The sequence below is a fragment of the Delphinapterus leucas genome, chromosome 7 (assembly GCF_059928025.1).
Source record: "Delphinapterus leucas isolate spDelLeu-1000000601 "Yukka" chromosome 7, BTC_Dleu_Yukka2, whole genome shotgun sequence".
NCBI lineage: Eukaryota > Metazoa > Chordata > Mammalia > Artiodactyla > Monodontidae > Delphinapterus > Delphinapterus leucas.
In genome coordinates, this window is record NC_143135.1 from 55,422,977 (window position 1) to 55,444,343 (window position 21,367).

General features: G+C 42.5%; 1 protein-coding gene across 3 annotated transcripts in view; it reads right to left on the bottom strand.

The window, feature by feature from the left end:
- GAB2 (GRB2 associated binding protein 2) overlaps positions 1 to 21,367 on the bottom strand; it is a 171,835-nt gene that overhangs the window by 18,575 nt on the left and 131,893 nt on the right. For all 3 annotated transcript variants that reach the window (XM_022593915.2, XM_022593916.2, XM_022593917.3), the window contains one exon: positions 5,872 to 6,115. In XM_022593915.2, the coding sequence (XP_022449623.1) occupies positions 5,872 to 6,115 (244 nt within the window). The remainder of the gene's footprint in view (positions 1 to 5,871; positions 6,116 to 21,367) is intronic.

The following is a 21,367-nucleotide window of genomic DNA, read 5'->3' on the forward strand; positions in this document are numbered from 1 at the left end:
CACATTAGGAATATCACATTCAAACTGCTGAAAAAAGATAAAGAAAAAAACTTAAATCAGTCAGAGGCCCAAATAGCCAAAACAATCTTAAAAAAGAAGAACAAAGTTAAAGGTCTCACACTTCCTGATTTCAAAACTTATTACAAACCTCCAGTAACTAAAGCAGTGTGGTACTGGCATAAAGATGGACATATAGACAAAGGGAACAGAATACAGAGTCCAGAAATAAACCCTCAATGATTTTCAATAAAGATGCTAAGACCATGGGAAAGATCTTTTCCACAGCAAAGTACAGTCTTTTCAACAAACAGTTTTGGGAAAATTAGATATACACATGCAGAAAAATGAAGTTGGATCTTTACCTTATACTGTATGCAAAACTTAATGCAAAATGGATCAAAGACCTAAATGTAAGAGCTAAAACAATAAAACTCTTAGAAGACAACAGGGGAAAATCTTCTTGAAATTGGATTTGGCCATGATTTCTTATGTATGAAATAAAAAACACAGGTGACCCCACATGCCGCGGAGCGGCTGGGAGCGTGAGCCATGGCCACTGAGCCTGCGCATCTGGAGCCTGTGCTCCGCAATGGGAGAGGCCACAACAGTGAGAGGCCCACGTACCGCAAAAAATAAAACCACAGGTGACCAAAGTAAAAAGAGATAAATTGGATTACATCAAAATTAAAACCATTTCTGTGCATCAAAGGACACAATCAACAGAGTGAAAAGGCAGTCTTTAGAATGGGGGAAATATTTGCAAATCATGTATCTCATAAGGGGTTAATGTTCACAACATATAAAGAACTTTTACAACTCAACAATAACAAAAGACTCTGATAGTAAATGGGCAAAGGACCTGAGTAGACATTTCTCCAAAAATGATATACCAATTGGCAACAAATACCTGAAAAGATGCTGACTATCACTGATCATTAGGGAAATGCAAATGAAAACTACAATGAGATGCTACCTCACACCCATTTAGGATGGCTACTATCAAGAGACCAGAAAATAACAAGTGTTGGCAAGAAGGTGGAGAAACTAGAACCCTTGTGCACTGTTGTAAAATGGTGTAACCACTACGGAAAACAGTATGGCAATTCCTCAAAAAGCGACAACAGAATTACCGTATGACCCAGCAATTCTACTTCTGGCTATATACCTCAAATAACTGAAAGCAGAGTCCTGAAGAGTGTTTATAAACCCATGTTCACAGCAGCGTTATTCACAATAGCCAAAAGGTGGAAGTAACCCAAGGGTCTAACAATGGATGAACAGATAAACAAAATGTGGAATATACATGTAATGAAATATTTATTCAGCCTTAAAAGGGAAGAAAATCCTGACACATGCCACAATGCAGATGAACCTTGAGGACTGCACAAAAAGACAACTACTGTATGATTCCACTTAAATGAGTTACCCAGAGAAGTCAAATTCATACAGATAAGTAGAATGGAGGTTATCAGGGGCTAGGGGGAAGGTGAAATGGGGAGTTGTTTAAGAGTGGAGAGTTTAAATTTTGAGAGTTGAAAAGAGTTCTAGAGATTGGTTGCATAACAATGTGAAAGTACTTAAACTACTGAACTGTACACTTAAAAATGGTTAAGATGGTACATTTTATATTATGTGTATTTTACCACAATTTTTTTTAAAAGAAGAGAAAAAAAAATCATTCAGAGGAAGAAAGATACATTACATACAGGAGAATAAGAATAAAAAGAACAGCTGACCTGTCATCGGAAACAATGAAGGTCAGAAGACTATAGAATGGCATCTTTTAGAATGCCGAAATAAAACCATCATTCCAGAATTTTATACCCAGCAAAAATATCTCTAAAAAATAAAGGTGAAATAAAGGTATTTCCACATAAATGAAAGCTGGGAAAATCTGTTACCAGGGACTCACATGGCCAAAAATGGTAAAGGAAGCTCTTCCTTTACCAGAAGAGCGCTTCCTTTACCAGAAATAAAAACAGATAAAAACCCCACTAGATAATGTTTAATATTTGCTTTCAGCACTCATACGTATTTTAAACATGGGAGGAAAAAAACAGTATCTTATAATTATGCAGATATTTACTATTTCTGCTGCTCTTTCTTCGTTCCTGATCTTAGTTTCCTTCTGGTACTTCTTTGCTTTAGCCTTATTATTTCTTTAAGTCAGATCTCTTGGAAATTCTCTTATTTACCTTTCATCTGAGAGTGTCTTAATTTTGTTTTCATTCCTGAAGGAATACTTTTGCAGAATATAGACTTCTGGGTTGATAAGAGTTTCTTTTTCTTTCCATTAATTTCAAGTGTGTTTTCCTTTATCATATGGAATACTGTTATAAAATGGGCTTTTAAACCTGTGTGTAGTAGTTGCAACGTTAGTTATATTGGGGTTGGCATCTGTGCTCTCCCTTGAGAATTGGTTTGCTGGCTCTCTGTAGGCTGAGACATTTCGGATTATATTTGAATGTTGTGTAGACTCTCGGTTCTTTTATCATCCTCTGCAGAATGCTGATTTGGTTTTTGCAGGCAATCAATATGGTCAGGTTCAACCTGTAACTTCTGTTTCTCCTCTGTGTGTGGTAGTGAAAATCTCAGTTTAGTTCACAGAGCTCTGGTTATGCTGATCTGAGTCTGTCCCACACATAGGTAGCTCAAGGTGAGCCTGAGACTTGTGTGGGTTTATACCCAGAATCAGGAATTGCCTTCACTAGCTCTCTCCACACTGGGATACTCCACTCCTTTCCAGTCCCCAAAGGGCTCCTTTTCTGGTTCCTCTAACCAGAAAGATGAGGTTTTTATTAGAGTTTCAGCAGTCTGCCCCACTGTGCTGCTTTGTGATGGAGCCCACTCTCAGGACAAATCCACCAGAGACAGAAGATTTACCTGTGTACTCACATCTCCCAAGTTTTGCTCCCCTCCATAATCTGCTTCCTTTCTTTTTCTTTACAGAGTCTTTGGGTAATTTTATTTTGCCCAGAGTTTTTATCTGTAATTAGTGGGAGGGACAGAAGCCTGTGGTGGCTTCTGCCACCATAGCGGAACTGGAACTCCTAAGTTCTTTTTCAAAGTTTCTATCTCTTTCCTAAATTTCACCATCTCTTTACTCATTATCCACCCCCTCTTCCCACCATAGATTAAAGCAAGTAACACAACTATTTTAAAGTCTTTGTATGCTAGCTCCAAAAACTGGGTTGATTTTAACTTGTTTCTATGACCTGAGCTCTCTAGGACTATAGGTCAACTTTTACAGTTTCTTCACATGTCCAGCAATTTCTCGTTGTATACTGACATTTGGGATGATATGTTATAGAAATTTCCTTCATAGCAAAAGCCATGTAAATTGAATCTCGCTAAATGTGGGTCCCTTGTTTTAAGAGTCAAATCAGTCCTGCTTTTTGATTGCTCTTCAGTGCCTTTGAACAGGATTTTAAAATGTTTTGTCCAGAGTTTATAATTGTTACAGTATGTTTGGTATCATGCATGCTACTTCACCATTACCAAGAACTACATAATCCTTCTAGACTGAAGAAAACTTCCTTCCCGCCCTCCTTTCCTGCTTGGAATTCTACACACACTGTTTGAACTTACTATTTTTTAAAATCTCCCTGAGATCCTGCTCATCACCCTCTCGCTCCCACACCCACACAAGTAAAAACAAAGACACAGAGAAAAGCACAACTTGATCAAGGCCCTACAATTAAGCTGCTTCCCCAGACGTAGATAAATTCTGTCTCATCTATTATGTTACCTCCATAGCACAGATTTGTTCAAATATTTATTATGCACCTACTATGTGCCCTGAGTCCTGTCCCAAAGAACAGTAACATATTAATATAAAAATCCATAATACGAGGTAGAAAGTTCCAAATGCTGTGAGAAAGATCATTAAAAACTGCTATGGGAATTCAGAGAAAAATGAATTCCAGCTAGGAAGATTTAAAAGAGGTTTTACAGAGGAGGTGAGGGTACAGAGAGTGGGCCCCAGCTGCTAATTCAAGCAGAGACGTTTATATATGTGTTCACTGTTGCTTTAGCAGTACCATGGGACCGGAGGTGGTGGCAAGTTGTTAATACTATATAAAGCTTTCCACTTAAAGTGTGCTCTGCACTGACATCATCTACCGTTTCGGAGAAAGGCAGGATCTCAGGACCCACCCCAGGCCCAGTGACTCAGAATCAGCATTTCAGCAAGACCCTCAGGTATTTCATACGCACATTAATGTTGGAGAGGCACTGATATAAAGTGCTCTGTCTTTCACTAGAATTACGACCGTAAGACCTCACATTCTCTCCTACCAGGCAATCCTACGTGCAGTAGAAGGGGAGGCGGCACAGGAGAGCATCTGGCCATGTGTTCTGAGCACCTCCTACCTCCTGGCTACCTTAGGTATATTCTGCCATTTTATGCTCGTTAAGTAAGCCTTTGAACTAATTATTCCCACTCCGCAGATAAGGAAATTGAAGGTCAAAAAGGCTCACTATGTGGTCCAAGGTCACAAAGAGGTGGCCAAACCTGAATGTGAACCCATAACGGACTGACTGCAAAATACTTTTCACTCTGTAAAATACTTTTCATTCTACTATACTGTCTCTGGTCTGTGCTTCAGGAGAATCAGGTACTAACTAGTTCAGTGATCTTGGTTAATTCATTCTACCTTTTTAGAACTCAGCCCTTCATGTGTATGTTGATGGAAGTCGACTGAACTAGTGAAAGTTCACAGATGAATCAACGCTGCTTCAGGAAAATGGGTTTTTCAGGCAGACTTAAAATTGAGTGTTGGGAGGTTCTGTTGCATGAAAATGACTCAGAAAACCATAACCAGAACAGCACAGTGTAGAAAAAAGAATACAGGACCAGAAAGGAGAAACCTGGGTTCTAGTCCTCTCTCTGTCATTTATTAGTTGTGAGTCTCAGTTTCTTCATCCATGGAATGGAGATAAATGGTCTACCCTGGCGATCTCTCAGTGTGTTTAACTGGTTTCAGTGAGATTATGCACGAAAATACTCTGTGACATGATTAATACAGCCAGTTCTCTAATTGCCTTAATTTTCGTAACACAAATTAGATATTTCTAAATTAATTCAGTAAGGAACATGATTTACAATCTGCTGGCCATGGTAGAATTGGGAACTAGCTCTGGCAAAGCCCACCAGCTCTGCACTTTTGTTTACCCTAACAATGGGAATAAAAGGTAATAAAAATATGTACAGGCTCTGTACCTGTTAGAGTTGATGGTGTTAGAAAAACAAAAACTTATTCCAGAGCAGGGAGTCCTTGCTCTAGAACTTTCTGTGATGATGAAAATGTTTTATATCTGTATTACGCAGTATGGTATCCACTAGACATGTGTGGCTACTGAGTACTTGAGATATGGCTAGTATAACTGAGGAACTTAATTTTAAATTTTATTTAATTTTAACTGATTCAAAGTTAAATAGCCACATGTGGAGAGTGGCTGCCATATGGAACTGTAGCTCTAGAGCAAAGTGAGATAAGGATTTGTTCAACAATATTAAGGTTTTATAGTTACACTCTTAGGGCCAACAAGTGCACTGGCTTTGTTTTGTTCAATTCTGAAACTCTAGCTCCTAATGCTTTTTTTTTCAAATTAAACCAGAAATTTTTATAGCATGATTTTTGATAATGGGAGGCTTCTTTGGAATCCAATTATCATTGTAGAGCAACGTAGATGATACCAATAAAATGTGAAGGTTGCCTAAGCAAAAACATGATGTTTTGTTTTATAATTATATATTTGCCCACCTGGAAAGATAAAATAGTTTACTCTTACGTATTTAAAATTAAAAAGCAGAGTCTGAAAAGTACTAGGCCCGGCAAGTGGTTGCTCAACCAACTGCTGCTTGCCTACCTTGCATTTTCTGCTCTCCGGCTTATGCACTGGTGCAAGTAGAGATACTCCTGAGGTGCACTGGTGGACAAGGCGGGCTGCACGTGGTTCGACACCGAGGGTTCAAAGGTGAACAAGGTTGGCTGGCTGGAGTGCGAAGGGGCTGAGGATTTTCGTTCTCGGAGAAGGTGCTGATTGGAGCTGCTGAACTCAGCTGGAGAAGAGCGGGGGCCGTGACTGGCTGAGGAAATGTTCCTCAGGGAGTCTGTGAAAAGGAGAAAGAGCTCTCTGAATGGTAAAGGAAGGGAAGGTGTCCTTATCCCAAACTGGGTTGTCAGACGAGGAGAAAATACTAAGAGCAGAGGCAATGGTCCAGCCGCAGCATTCTCTTCCTCATGCACCTGCCCCGGCTCTGCCCTCCCAGAGCGCAGGGCTGTGGCTTCCAGGCTCTGGACCTCTGTACTGCTCCTGGAGGCGACTCCCTATCACAGCCTGGGCAGTATCTGCCCCACTTCCAGGAGGTGTGCCTACTCGAGGTCCAGAAGTGCGACTCTGGCTCTCGAGCAAGGCCAGCCTCTGGGGCGGTGAGTGCCACGGCCTTCCCTCTCTTTGGTGGCTCCTGCTGTCATCATCTCCCTCAAAGCTAAGCTGGCTTTGCTAAATGAAACTTTGCTTCCTGAAGACTTATGTACTGAGTCCCCGGACTGTGTGTTGCTGTACTAACGACAAAAGCACATGTAATTGGAACGGTCCCTTAAGACTGGTCCCAGCTCCTCCCGCCTACCCTTCCAAGTCCTCTGAGGACGATGTTCCCCACATCTTGTACTCACCACTCTCCATCTATTGGTCCTTTTTCTCTTAACTCTTATCTTAAACTCTCGTCTGTTGTGTTAGAAAGGAAGTGAGGTATTAAAGACAGATAATAGTTTAGAGTAATACCCCCAGCCAAGGGCATTATTCATTTGGCTGGCTCTCTAAGCTTAGTCCAAATTCCTTAGCACAACATACAAGGCCTTTCACAGTCTGACCTATTTCCTGTTTCCCTCCTCCCATACCCCAGGCCTATGAAAGCTTCATCAGTCTGTGAATGCACCAGCCCCCCCCCCTTTTTTTTTTAACATCTTTATTGGAGTATAATTGCTTTACAATGGTGTGTTAGTTTCTGCTTTATAACAAAGTGAATCAGTTATACATATACATATGTTCCCATATCTCTTCCCTCTTGCGTCTCCCTCCCTCCCACCCTCCCTATGTGACAGAGCGAGAGAGTGGCATGGACATATATACACTACCGGCCCCTTTTATGATTCTTTGTTTTGGCCTATGCTGTTCCTTCTGCCTGGATTTCACTTCTTCTCCTCTGGCACTCACACACAGACTTTAAGACCCTACACGGGTACCACATTCTCTCTGAAACCTTCGTGGGCTTGGCCATTCTTCTGGGTGCTAACAGCACGTGGCCCATGCTTCATTATATCCACTGTCACCCTGCTTCCTTGCCTGGCCCATGGGTTTCTAAGACAGTGACTGATGATGTTACCTCTACGGTGCCAGCATTTACCGAATAAACCCCAGGTACATACAAAGTTCTGAGCCTGTCTTTGTAGAATAAGCAAAAACATTCATTCAGCATACAATAATTCCAACAGTGAAACTTTTTTGTTCAAAAGAAAGATTTAAAGATGTAATTTCTAGTGGGAGGTAATGTTTTAGTGGTGATGATGGTGGCTTTCTATGGTTATTCAAAGCACTTCAGAGGGGACATAGTTCCCTGTTATCTGACCTATTTTAGGGCCCTTCTCATGGCCCTGGGCAGGATCCACCAGCTCATGGATGCTCTACAGCATTAATGACTCTGCAGTCTTTTCTGCTGCTGGGCAAGACAACTTCTGCCAGCGTACAGCAGGAAAAGCCACAGGCCTCTGGGGAAAAACTGTCCCATTGACAGCTGTATTGACCTCCAAAATGAATTCCCATTACAGGTCTCCTAGTGAACTGGATGTTTGTTAACAGAATCAATGGCTTCATTACTCCATTAGACCTGCAAGATGAACTCTCTAGTGGCAGAGGAGAGGGTTTGTGCTGGGGGACAGAGAAAGCCCAGCGCCGGGGATCAGCCCAAGCCGCTGCCTCAGGAGACATAGGGAAGGTGCAAGGGAAACCTCTGGTGCATTCTACACTCTCTGTGGTCTTTTGGACTCCTCTTCCACTGCCCAGCCCTTCAAGGGGGGCTTTCTCCAGGGTTCTGCCCCAGACCCTCCTACGACCACGCTCTCACTTTGGAGACTCTCCAGGGGTACCCTGTCCACTCTCACAGCTTCAGCTATGTGATAACAGCTCACAAATCTGCATCTCTAGCTCAGTTCTCTCTCCTGGGCTCCCTGTCTTATATCCCCACCCCCACTCCCCATCTACTGAGTGTCTCCATTCAGCTGTCCCACAGGCAGGTCAAGCTCAACAATCTAAACGGAACTCCTCCTCCTGCGTCTCTAGCTCAGTGAAGTGCATCAATGTCACCATCCAGTCAGTTCCCCAAGCTGGAAACCTAGGCATCATCTGTGACTCTCCCCTGTTTCTCAGCAACCACGGCATGTCATCATGTCACTGCCTTGCTTAAAATTTGTCACTGGATCCCTGGTATCCTCAAGATGACTTACAAAGCTCTCTCTTTTAAAAACCACTTTCCTGTTCATTTCTTCAATCTTGTTTCCCACCTGTACTTCCTTGTGTTTCAAACAGAATTTCAGGAAAACACCAACCTCTTTCTCATTGCTCCATACATTAGGCTACCAATTCAGTAAGGGCAGAGATACTGTCTCTCTTGTAACAGTTTTACCCCTAGAATGAAGCCCAGTCTGTGATCCAACTCCATAATCATGTGTTGATTACACAGGAGTACAGAGAGCATAAGTGATACTCCCTCAGTAACATCCACTGACTCCTCATTGCCTTCAGAATAAAGTCCAGGTTCCCCAATCTGACAAGAATAGCCATTTTGTCACAACCTACTTATCCTGCCTTGTCACCCAATTCATCCTTCATGTCCCCTATGCTGAATGCTTGTGGGTCTGTATAAAGGAAGAGTGAGCTATCCTCAGCTCTAGGGCCCTCTGCCTCCAGCTCAGGCTATGGATTCAAATCTGTGACCCAGTCTGTTTACTCACAGAGCTAGAGAAATTTCACCTGAGTCTCAGTTTCCTTATTTACAAATTGAAATAGGGTGGGTTTATGAGGATGAAGTGCATAGAGGGCCAAGAAAGCACTGCAGGTTGTAGGTACTCAAAATGTGTTCTAGTCACTTCTGTATCTCCGTGCCTAGAACAGTCCCAGCACATAGTGGGTGTTCATTACACTGAATTCATTGTTGAATGAATAAAAGAATTTTCCCTGGCATAAAAATCCACATATGCTTGTTTCTTGTGGTCAAAGTCAGAGAGGTTTTTCAGGTCTGTCAATAAGATGAAGTAAGGGTTAGCATGAGTTGGGCCCACAGACTCCTGGAATTCCACTCTTCTGACATAAAGCCATGTCTATGAAGCCAGTTAGCTCCATAATGGCCTGCAGCCCCAGAAGAGTTCTTTCAAAGCTGTTTGGGCACTAAATCTTGCCAAAAGCCTACCTCAGCTTGCAACTTTAAAAGACTACCTGAATTCATGTGATGATTCCTTTGGTACCTTTACTGGGTTAAACAATGCCAATCCAAAATTCATGGAGCCTCAGAATGTGACCTTATTTGAAAACAGCATCTTTGCAGATGTAATTCGTTAAAATGAGGTCATATCGGATTAGTGTGGAACCTACTTCAATGACTGGTGTCCTTATAAGAAAAGAGAGAAAAAGACATACAGGAAGGGGATGAAAGAGGTAGAGATTGGATAAATAAAAGGTGATATATCCATACAATGGAATATTATTCAGCCATATAAGTGAATGAAATACTAATACATGCTACAACATGGATGAATCTCCAAAACATTATGCTAAGAGAAAAAAACTAGTGATAAAAGACTATAGATTACATGACTTTATTTATGTGAAATGTCTAGAATAGGAAAATCCAAAGACAGCAAGTAGACTAGTGGTTGCCTGGGGTGGGGAGCAGTAATGGAAGGTGATTGCTCATGAGTATGGTATTTCTTTTTGGGTTGATGAAAATTTTCTAAAATTAGACTGGTGATGGTTGCACAACCCTGGGAAATACTAGACCCACTGAACTATATACTTTAAAAGGGTGAATTTCATGCTATGGGAAATACATCTCAGTAAATTTATAAACACACACACAGTTTGACAGTTCCTCAAAAAGTTAAACACAGAGTCACCATATGACCCAGCAATTCCACTTCTAGGTATATACCCAAGAGAAATGAAAACATACATCTACACAAAAACTTGTAAACAGATTTTCACAGCAGCATTACTTATAATAGCCAAAAGTAGAAACAATCCAAATGCATATAAGCTGATCGATAAAGAAAATGTGGCATAGCGTATAATGGAATATTCAGCAGTAAAAAGAATAAAGCACAGGACTTCCCTGGTGGCGCAGTGGTTGAGAGTCTGCCTGCCGATGCAGGGGACACGGGTTCGTGCCCCGGTCCGGGAGGATCCCACATGCCACGGAGCGGCTGGGCCCGTGAGCCATGGCCGCTGAGCCTGCGCGTCCAGAGCCTGTGCTCCGCGACGGGAGAGGCCGCAACAGTGAGAGGCCCATGTACCGCAAAAAAAAAAAAAAAAAAAAAAAAAGGAATAAAGCACAAATACATGTTATTACAACATGTACAAACCTTGACAATACTGTGCTAAGTGAAAAGAAGCTAGATTCCATTTATATGAAATGTCTAGAAGTGGTAAATATATAGAGACAGAAAGTAGATTAGTGGTTGCTTACGGCTGGGGTGAGGATGGGGTATGGGAAGTGACTACAAATGGGTATAAGGTTTCTTTTCGGGGTCATAAAAATGTTCCCAAATTAGACTGTGATGGCGGTTGCACAGCCCTGTGAATATACTAAAAACATTGACTTGTACACTTTAATTGAGTGATATATGGTGTGTGAATTAAAACACACACACACACACAAAAACACACACACACACACACACACGCATAAGCCCTCTGCAAAGTATGAAGTGTAAAGTATATGCAAGAGATTAACAGTCATCCAGTTAAATTCATCTGACCTTTAGTTTTTCTTTATTTCTTCTCCGAAGAGAAAACTGAACACTCAGTAAATACCAAGCCCTTACTAAACTCCCTTGAGTAAGAGACATTCTCCCCTTCCTACCTTCAGTTCCCTATAACTCCTCCAACCCCGCTGTTCAGGGTTTCACCCCATAATCATAGCAAGGCAGTGGGAAGTTCAGCTAAACAGAAGGCAAGCACTCATGGTTTGGGGTGAAAAGACTCAAGCAGGTTGAAATTCCACCTCACAGTGTGTGGACCTCATGCACAGGACAGGAGTCAGGAGCCCAGGGATCCATTTCCAGCTCTGCTGTTAACTAGCTGTGAGATCATGGACAGGTCTCTCTCTGAGCTTTAGTTGCTTACCTGTCAAGATGGGAGGATAATCCCTGGCCTGCTTGTCTATCTTACTGGGCTGTTGTAAAGGGCGAATGAGATAAGGATGTGAAAACAAATACATGCACTCATATAAATATTCACAGAATTTGTTGTTATTGCCTGGGTACCTTTTGAGGAAAGGAAAGAATGGTAAAGGTAAAGGAGACATTAGACAATACGTGGCTGGGCTGTTTTTGGTATGTGGCCGTAAGGCTGTTGTAATGATGTGTCTTGGGTCATTAGGAAGGTCAGTTATACACAGCAAGAAGAAAACGGACATTTCCAGACTTCTGGCCTGAGCTTCGATCTCCAAGTCTAGACGAAAGATAATGCCAGAAAATGCCTGAGTCAATTTGTTTTCTTTTCAGCAGGGTTTTATTTTTTCCTCTTCTTCCTGGCTTCTTTTTAGGGCCCTACAAAATCACTCCCCTTCCTTTCCACAATCACCCCTGGGAAGCCTTCCCAGCATAAAAACACTCCTCCCACCTTCTTGCAAAACTCTAGAACAGGAAAGCTCTGAAGGATTTCAGTAGAGGAGCCCAGCCCAGCCATCCACTAGCTAGTGATAACAGGAGCAGGAAAGGGGTGGTTGGCGGGAGCTTTTGGAAAAGGTGACTGGCCAAATAATGACTGGTTCCCTTATCTCAATGCCCTTTTAATCTTTATCCTTTCCCCCCCCCCAAACCCCACCCCAAGCCTCAGTGGGTCTCAGAACCCGTAAAATGATAGACCAAAGTTCATGCTGGCGCCCAGGCTGGATTCAAAGCCTGGCTCTACTAACTCCTGGCTCTGGTCTTGGACAGGTTACATAAACCTCTTTGATCCTCACTTGTTCAATAGGGAGAATACATACTTTGCAGGGCTGCTGCAAGGACTGGAGGTCATTTATACAAAGCATTTAGCACAGCACCCCACCATTCTTACTGCTCCTATTCCTAGAGTACACATGGAACTGGCTGAGACCCTGAAATTGGCCAAGAGGTATGGAATTTCTTTCCAAGTCACAACTATACCTTGTATAGATGTTATACGTGGACTAATAAGAACGAAAGGGACAATACTGTCTACAATAATCACAGCTGCCATTTACTGAGCACCTACTATGTGTCTCTGGTCTACCCCGTGAGGTAGATATTATTATTACCTCCATTGGTTTTTTCTTTTGTTTTTTGGGGGGATGGAGAAACTGAAGCTCAGAGAAGTTAATAGTGAGCTCTGGGGTCACACATTTAGGAAGTGGCAGAGTCTAGATCTGAAAGAGATCTCATTGTCTTCAAAGCCAATTATTTTCACCCATGTAGAGAAAAGAGTTCCTGCACAATCCCTATGAGGTGAATGGTATTAGCTTTATGGGAGGCAGAGTCAAATAACAGAATGAGGGTCTGGGTCCAGGTCTGCTGCCAACTGGTTGCGTGACCTTCGGTACATCATTTCACCTTTCTGGGCCCTGTTTTCTTTATTTATAAAAGGGAGAACTTGGATTAGACCAGGGATACACGTCAAAGTCATCTTTGGGAAATTTACGAGAACTGCTCCATGCAAGACCTAATGAGTTATATTTACACATTTAGATTCAGATCCACTGGCTTTGTTTTTAACAATCTCTGGTTCTTAATTCTGAGGCAGAGGTAGAAGGGTTGGGGTCAACTGAAAAATCAAGGGCAGAGCAAGTTCTGAAAGCCAAATGAAAGAACAAATTCTTCCCAAAATCTTTCTTGGTATCATCAAAATTCTAAATTGGAAACCATCCATGCTCTTCCTGGCCCTCCTTATCATTTGTCCACAGCCGACTCCAAAGGAACAGTGAGCAACAGAGAGAGCCTGACGTGGTTCAGAAACGTGGGAGTCCAGGTTCTAAAACTACTTTGCCACAGGGCCTTGGGCGAAACTTTTAATCTCTACATCTCCTCTGCCATGCTGTCAAATGCCAAAGAGAACACCCACCTTACAGGGTTCTTTTGAGGATTCAATGAGGTGAAATATGGGTAAATAGTAACTATTAAATACTAAGTAAGTGGTGGTTAGTTGACAATTGTTATGTTATATCATTTATTCCTGGAAGTAGAAAGGTGGTAAAATTCTGAGGGTTCTAACTGGGGAGAAGATGATTAATGAAAGAATTTTGAAACTAATGGTGTCGGATTTTATGGGATGAGTGGTCCCCTGGAGAAAGCTAACTGAAAAGCAAGAATCAGATGGGTGGAGAATTCTAAAAACAAAAACCTGCTGACAGACTGGCTGAGTGCAAAATTGGATCAATAGATCCAGGTCATTTTAACTCACAATCACAAGCCTAAAATTATTTAAAAAGGAATAATCCTCAAAATCCATCATTACTAAGCACACATCATTACTAGAGAATTTATTCATACACTTAGGATCAAACACAAAATGTCTTCACTCTATACAATACCTCACATAATATGGTAACTGGAGGGGAACCTAGGGTCCGATCATTATCACCACTGCCCTCCCTACTCACCCCCAAACCTCTCATTTACAGTTGGAGAAACCGTGGTCCAGAAAGGTGAGGCTACTTGTCCAAGACCACACAGTGGATCAGATGTAAACCCTGAAATGAAAACTCAGATCTCTTAGTCCAGGGGTCCTTCTGCGGTACCAGTAGAAAACGTATCAATGTGAATGAAGATATATTCTCTATAAAGGGGGGTGGTAATCAAACCAGGAGAGCTGACCACCAGGACACTGGCCAGCGGGATTGCTATTTTGTTGTGAGTTTATAATGTGGATCAGATGTAAACCCTGAAATGAAAACTCAGATCTCTTAGTCCAGGGGTCCTTCTGCAGTACCAGTAGAAAGATGTATCAATGTGAATGAAGATATATTCTCTATAAAGGGGGGGTGGTAATCAAGCCAGGAGATCTGACCACCAGGACACTGGCCAGCGGGATTGCTATTTTGTCGTGAGTTTATAATGTTATTCATATTTGCATGGTAAGTAGACATTTGCTGGATCCAACTACTAAAGACTAGTATAAATAATTCCCCAAGTTCAAAAATATAAGTCTTCTAGTGTTTATAAAAACTGTAAAACAGAGGAAGAAAAAAGGGGAGGCAGACAGGCAGTAACATGAGACCCTGTGAGACCTTTCAGGAACCAGGCCTCCCCACTCCCCTTCTGAGGAAGGATCTGGGAAAAAACACCATCTCAGAGATCCAAGGGCCAAGTCACAGCACCCTGACCTTGACGGATATGATCTCTTGGTCTACTTTAGCAGAAATCAATCCTGTGAAGGGGCACAGGGCAAAGAGAGTGAGTGGCTGCAGCTCGCAGGCATGTCACACAGTCTCTGGTCACACGTCCTTACATAACCTTCCTTTGCCCTGTGGCATCTCATTTCAGAGATGGGAAACTAAGGTCCACAGCAAATGCCATGCTTTCTATAAGGTCTCTGGTGAGAACTAATTATGCCTTCCTCTAAACCTTTTACCGTACTTCATTTTGTTTTTTATTTTATGCTGGGCATTCACAAACCTCTCATACTAAACAGACCGTGAGCTGTTAGAAGTTAGGACCCAGACCATCTGTTTCTCTGGTGGTGCTCAGCACAACGCTGTGTGTCTACTAAACGTCCAGATTAGAACAAGGTGCTCGATAAACATACCAGGGCAATACGTTTTGTCAGAATCTTTCCTCTTTGTGTCAGAAGAAGGAGTGAAGAGCTCCAGGATCTGAATGTAAGCTGCTGTTCAGGGTGGGAGGAACTGTTACCACTTAGCAAGGTTGTCTGAGTTGTGTGTGTTTCTGGTTTTGGACAGCTGGTCTATATTTAGCCACGCATGCATTGTCCAGTTCACATCGGACAGGTCAGCTTTGTTCTTATCTCACCTGCCACACGGACAGCACACCCCAGTTGTGACAGACCTTACTCCTGCTCCTTTGAGAGGGGCTTCGGTTGACTGCGTGTCCCCCTCAAAGAGTCAATCCATAATTGGAATGAAGCACTCTTGTTAACTTAGGGGCATGAGTACTGACCGTGGGCACTCTGCTAAGAGCTTCAGGCTGACAAAAAGAGTGGATCTTGTCCTTGCTCTATGAGCTTATACTGCAGTTGGGAAGAGCAAATGTATACTTGGGGCAGCACTTCTCCCTTCCCCCAAGGAACTCTGGGGACTCATTAGTATTCCCATGGGAATCAATCCATCTAGTGGGCACCATAAGCTCACATGTCAATGATGCATCTGACCCTTGTGACCTTTCCACAAAAATATCGAAACTATATCACTGTATTTTTAAGCTAACCAACTTCATAAGAGGTAAGCTTCCCCTTCCTTTCACAGTGACTTTCACTAAGAGACAACTGGCTACCAGCGTGAAACACAAGTGTCAGGTATTCCAATGATGGGAGTTTATCAAGAATCATTACCAGTGGCAATAATCACAAGAACAATCCCTGAAACTGCTCTTGTCTGGATGGTGAGGCTGGGATTCTAAGAGCTCCAGTTTGCCTAGGGAATTATGAGATCCACAGCATTACCTGACCCAGAACTGTGGCTGTAGGAGAGACAGTGTGGTTAGGGGAAAGGAACGTGGATTTTGAAATCTGAATCTGAGTGTTTTGCTGTGGAACCTAGGAATGGTATCCGAATCTGTGCCCTAATTTGTAAAATTTTTACGAATAGCTACCTGCAGCGTTGTCCTGGAGAGTCAAGGAATGCCATTGTGTCTGTATATCAGTGCTCCACAAAGGGAACTTCTCCCCTTAGCACTCCATCCCTGGGGTAACCTGGTGTGTGAACGGCATCTACAGACCTTCAGGGTTTGATTAGAGGCAGGACTGGTACCAGAGCATGCAGATGGATTCAACTGGCCTTTGACTGGTGAGTAGAGGACTGCAGGCAGAGAGCCTGGCAGGACTCAGCTTCCAGTCGGCAGCTCTTTCTCAGCCACTGTCTCCAGTCCTGGGGTCACAACAATCTCCTGGCTTCATACCTGTAGCTTCCCTATTCATCTTCCAGCCTTGTGTCTTGATGCCTCAGCAACCCTAGGTTTTTTTCACTGGGATCCAAAAGGGAGGGTTGTTTTTTAACATCCCTAGGACGGCCAGCACACTAAGACCATATGTACATGTATCTGAGTGGGCCTGCCAAGGCATATTATTATACTAGAACAGGAGTTGGCAAACTAAGGACCATAAGTCATATCTCGTCGACTGCCTGATTTTATAAATAAAGTTCTATCCCTATTCATGTGCATATTCTTTATGGTTGCTTCTATGTAAAGTTGAGTACTTGTGACAAAGAACGTTCAGGTGGTAAAGCCTAAAATATTGACTATCTGGCCCTTTAGAGAGAAAGTTTGCCAGCCCCCAGACTACAAGTTCTCCTTCTGGTTTGTACAATCATGTCCTCTCTCAAAAATCTTAGTACCTAACTTAAGCTGCTCACTAAGGAGACAGAAGCGGGCTGAAACCAAGACCAGTGAATCCCAAACCCATGTTTTGGAATAATCAAGAAGAAGAATCACAGGAAAAGCCAGTGTGGAGAGCCCATGAATATTATTATAAGAAATCATATTCACTTTCATTTCAGCACACCTTGGGCACAAACAACATGCTAGTTTCTAGTCAGCATACAGAATCAAAAGGTACAAGAGAATAATATGATCGACTTGTGTTGACAGGCTTGGGAAACCTTCTTGGCAAAGCCAGAGAAGGTCATCACAAGAGAGCAGAGACAGCAGTGAGTCTTTCTCAGGTCTTCATGCACATGCTGAAGACCCTAAACAGGTATCGTGACAGTGTGAGGCAAGGAACTATATCTAGAATTTCAGGGTATGGGTTAATAGTTAAGAACATGGATTCTGCAGCCATACAGTCTGGGTTTGAATCCCAGGTCCTTTACTTAGTAGTTGTAAGAACTAGGGAAAGTTACTGAACCTCTCTGCGCCTCAGCTTTTTCATCTGTTAAATGGGAATAATGATAGGTATCTACCTCATAAGATTATATGAGTTAAGATCTGTGAAATGCTTTGAACACTGCCTCTACATGGTAAGCTCTACGTAAACATTATCTCTTACTGTTAGTAGTAGTATATTTAAAGAAACACCTTTGTTTTTTGAGCACCTCAATAACTTAAGTATAATGCATCTCAAATCAGGAAAGTCAGCAAGGCTTATTTGATAAACATATTAATCACACACAGTAAGAATGTTTCCAAGATCAGGGAAAATAGAGATCGTGTTATTTAGGATGTTTCAGTTTTGGGGAGATAAGAATAGCACGGTATACACACTCAAAGGGCTGCCATGATCACAGAGAAGGCCGCAACAATTTATTAGCCATACACCGGACAGATACTTAATGTGTGCTTATCATGTACCAAACGCCATGCTTTAAGTGGATTCTTATATAATCTTCATCATAATATTGTGAAGAAAGTCTTGTTTCTATTTTACTGAGGCAGAAATTGAGGCTCAGAAAAGAAAACTGACTTGCCTAAGACCGTGTTAAGACCGAACTCATCAGTGTTGTGGATTCCTGTATTTATGATTCCAAGACCTATGCTCTTTGCTCTTTGTACTAGATTGACCTCCTGAACCGGTGTGTGTGTGTGTATGTGTGTGTGTGTGTATATATATATATATACACACACACAGGCACACACGCACGCATCATACAAGTATAAGATGAAACCTGGGCTTCAATTCTAGCCTTGCCAGTCAGCTGTATGCTCTTGAGCAACTCAGCTCCCCTCTCTTGACCTCCAGACACTGTCATCTGAGGAGTTTGGAACAAAACACTCTCTAAGGGCCCTTCAAGGTCTCGTATTCTAGAATTTTCTCAGTTTATGAAATCTACTGCCTTCTCTGTCTTGGCTGGGTGTTTTGGCTGCTATGATTCACCAGCCATGAAGAATTCGTTCACTGACCTCATCCACACAAGAAGTGAGGCGGTGGGGAATAAAAGCAAACAATAAATAAATGATAGCTATGTAAAATAAAGTTCATATCCTACCTCTTCAGACTAGTTAGAACATTATCCATTTTCAAGTTTTCTTTGCTTTTTAAAAATTGTTCTTTTTCATTGTATACCACTATTTCAATATATGGAATTTTAGACTCTATGTCCTGTTAATAAGGTTAGAATGTTTTTGAAGCTTCTTTTTTTCCCCCTCCTCAACAGTGAATTTCTCAAAACAACGTTCAGAAATAAGTTGTAATTTTTTAAACTGTAATTTTATGTAACTACAACTATTTACAAAGTTGTAAACAAACACTATAACTAAATCATTCATTTGAATCATCATTGGGCAGCCACTATGTGTCTCTACTAATGTGGTGACAGAAAGATAAAAGGGTCACGTTCTCATTCTCAGGTCTCTGACATATCTCCCCTCAGTCCCAGACTTTGAGCTCTAGCCTCAGTGAACTACTTCCAGTTCCCTAAGCTTCTGGGAACTTGGAGAAAACAAGAGAAACCTGAATTCTGAGGTGGTGGATGTGTGAATTAACCTGATGGTGGCCATCATTTGACAATGTTTGCATATATCAAATCATCATGAGGTACACTTTAAATATATACAGTTTTGTCAATTATACTTCAATAAAGAGGTGGAAAAAATAAATATCTGGTGTATTTATTTCCATTTATGTGAGGAAAAAGAGAAAAGAGAAGAAAGAGAAGAAAGAAGAGAAACCTGAAGTAACTGAGAAAATCCTGTATTGATCAGTGTTAACCTAAGTCGATTAGAACTTTGATTTCTATCACTAGCCAGATAGGGGCTTGATATTGAAATTAAATTCAGAAATTGGAAAAAAATTTTCTTTTCTTTTCACACTTGAGGTTAACCTCAATTTTGTTTTAATCTGTTAGCTGTATCTTGGCATATAGCCAGGCACAGTTCAGTTAAAAGCAGCAAAACTTGGTGAAAACTGAGGGCCCCAGGACCTGGAACTATACACAGAGGAGGCAGGCAGTCACTGAGAAGGGTTCCAACTGGAGGATCTGACAAAGCTCCTGAGGTCACTGAGAGCGGGTACGCGGCTTATGCTCTTCTCTGGCATGTGACCCTAGAACAGGACCTGGCAAAAACAGGTACTCAGTGTGCTGAATGAGTGAACACAGAAACGGAAACTGGGTATCACCCAGAGATGGGGGCAGCTGAGTCCGAAAGGAGGAGGAAGCTGTTTAGGGAAAGCAGAAGTGGAGTTTCTTCAGAAATTCAGGCAGACAGACCACTGGCCACCCGGAAGTCAGCCACTGGACGGTGGGGCTCCAGCCACTGGCTTAAGGATTTTGGTAAGACTGGGGTCTCTGAGAGGGACTAAATCAAAGCAGGGTGGGGTCTAGTCCCAGGTGGAATTTGATACGACAGTCAGGTTAACAGGGAAATGACTCAAGAATAGGAAAAAGTAGGCAAAGTTCCAGGGCTGACCTTATCTCACACACAAGATGAGGGTCAGAACTGAGCAAAAAGGGTGAAGAATCCCAGAGCCCTGACTCCATGCTGGAGTGCAGGGTGGGCCTCAACTTGAAGGTAGAGTCCAAAGGCCTTTGCAGAGTTCAGAATCCTGTGCAGAACTGTACATAACTGGATGTTTAATCATAACCAAGAGCTTCAGAGGTCCAAAGTGACCTTACCACCAAATTCAAAGTCCTGATTCTACCTTCAGCCAAAAACTAGAGTTACACTGGGCTTCAGAATCTGGTCTGGGACCAATTCAACAATAATTTATTACCCTCCTTCACTAGAGATAATTAGACATACTCAAAGAACAAAAAAAAGGGGGAGCACCTCATGGGACGTCTGGGGAACCATCCAAAGCTTCTGGTGTTGAGGAGTTGGGATGAGACACTCTCATTTCTAACAGTCTGTGGGTTTGGCAGGTACATTAGACTTTATGCTGGCTGGCTGGGACGGTGTGGGGGAGTGTCTGGTATACAAGGGAAAGTAGGAAGGAGGATCAAGGCTTAGAACGAAAAGAAGAGGGTCAGGTTTCTCCCTGTCGCCCTTTCCTCCTCCAGAGGGTCTGGACTTTGCTGCAGGTCAGGGCTGAAGCCTGTTCCAGGACAAGGCAAAAGTGTCTGTGGGGATTTTACAGAGTTCATGTCCCAACTCAAAGCCTACTCTCAGGGTGACGAGACCCAGCTGTAGACAAAAAAACAACAAATAAACAAAAGACTGAGGAGGAAGGTCTGATATTTCAGGGTTATTTAGAATACCAATTTTTTTTTTTTTAAGGCATGAGGATTTCAGATCTGGCTGGAAACTGGTCTGGATGTTTATTTTCCCCACTGTCTCTGGAAAAAAAGGGTGGGTGATACAGAGAGCAGCCTCTGCCTCTGGGCTGGGGCCCGGATCAGTCTCCACTCTGTTCTTCTTTCCTCCAGGGACCTGTGTAAGCCTGGGGAGAAGCTGCCTATCACCGCCCACATTTTCTCTAAGCTTCCAACAAGGGTCTCCCAGAGGAGTGAGAGATCTGACCCCAGTTAAAAAAAAAAACCCAGAAAGCAAAAGGTAGGGGAGGGAACAAGGGAGGAAAAGTTCCTCCCAGGAATGAGAAGAGAGAAAGGGTCAGGTCTCCTAGAAAGGCCTCTCTCGTCCCCACTGTCCTCCACTCCCAGCTTCTCCCTGGCACTCCCACTCACTGTGTCAGGGTAGTGGGGGAAGGGACCAAGGTCACCAGAAGGTACCTCAGTGGACTGCCTGTCTCCACTACGGCCCTCCCTGCTCTGAGAAGTCCAGCTGGAATAAGGGGTCCTGACCTTTAAGGCACCAATCATTCTCTCTGGAGAGGAAGGAGCTGTTTGAAGACCCTGATAACATTCCTCCACTGGGGGCTGAAGATTTCCCCAAACGCATACCTGTGGGTATAGTTTCATCCTAGAAGGGAACCAGGACTTAAAATAATTCTGCTGTTGAGTTACTGGGGAAATTCACAGATTACTAGAAGTGTAAATATTCACAAAATATTTAAAGTAGGGGGCAGT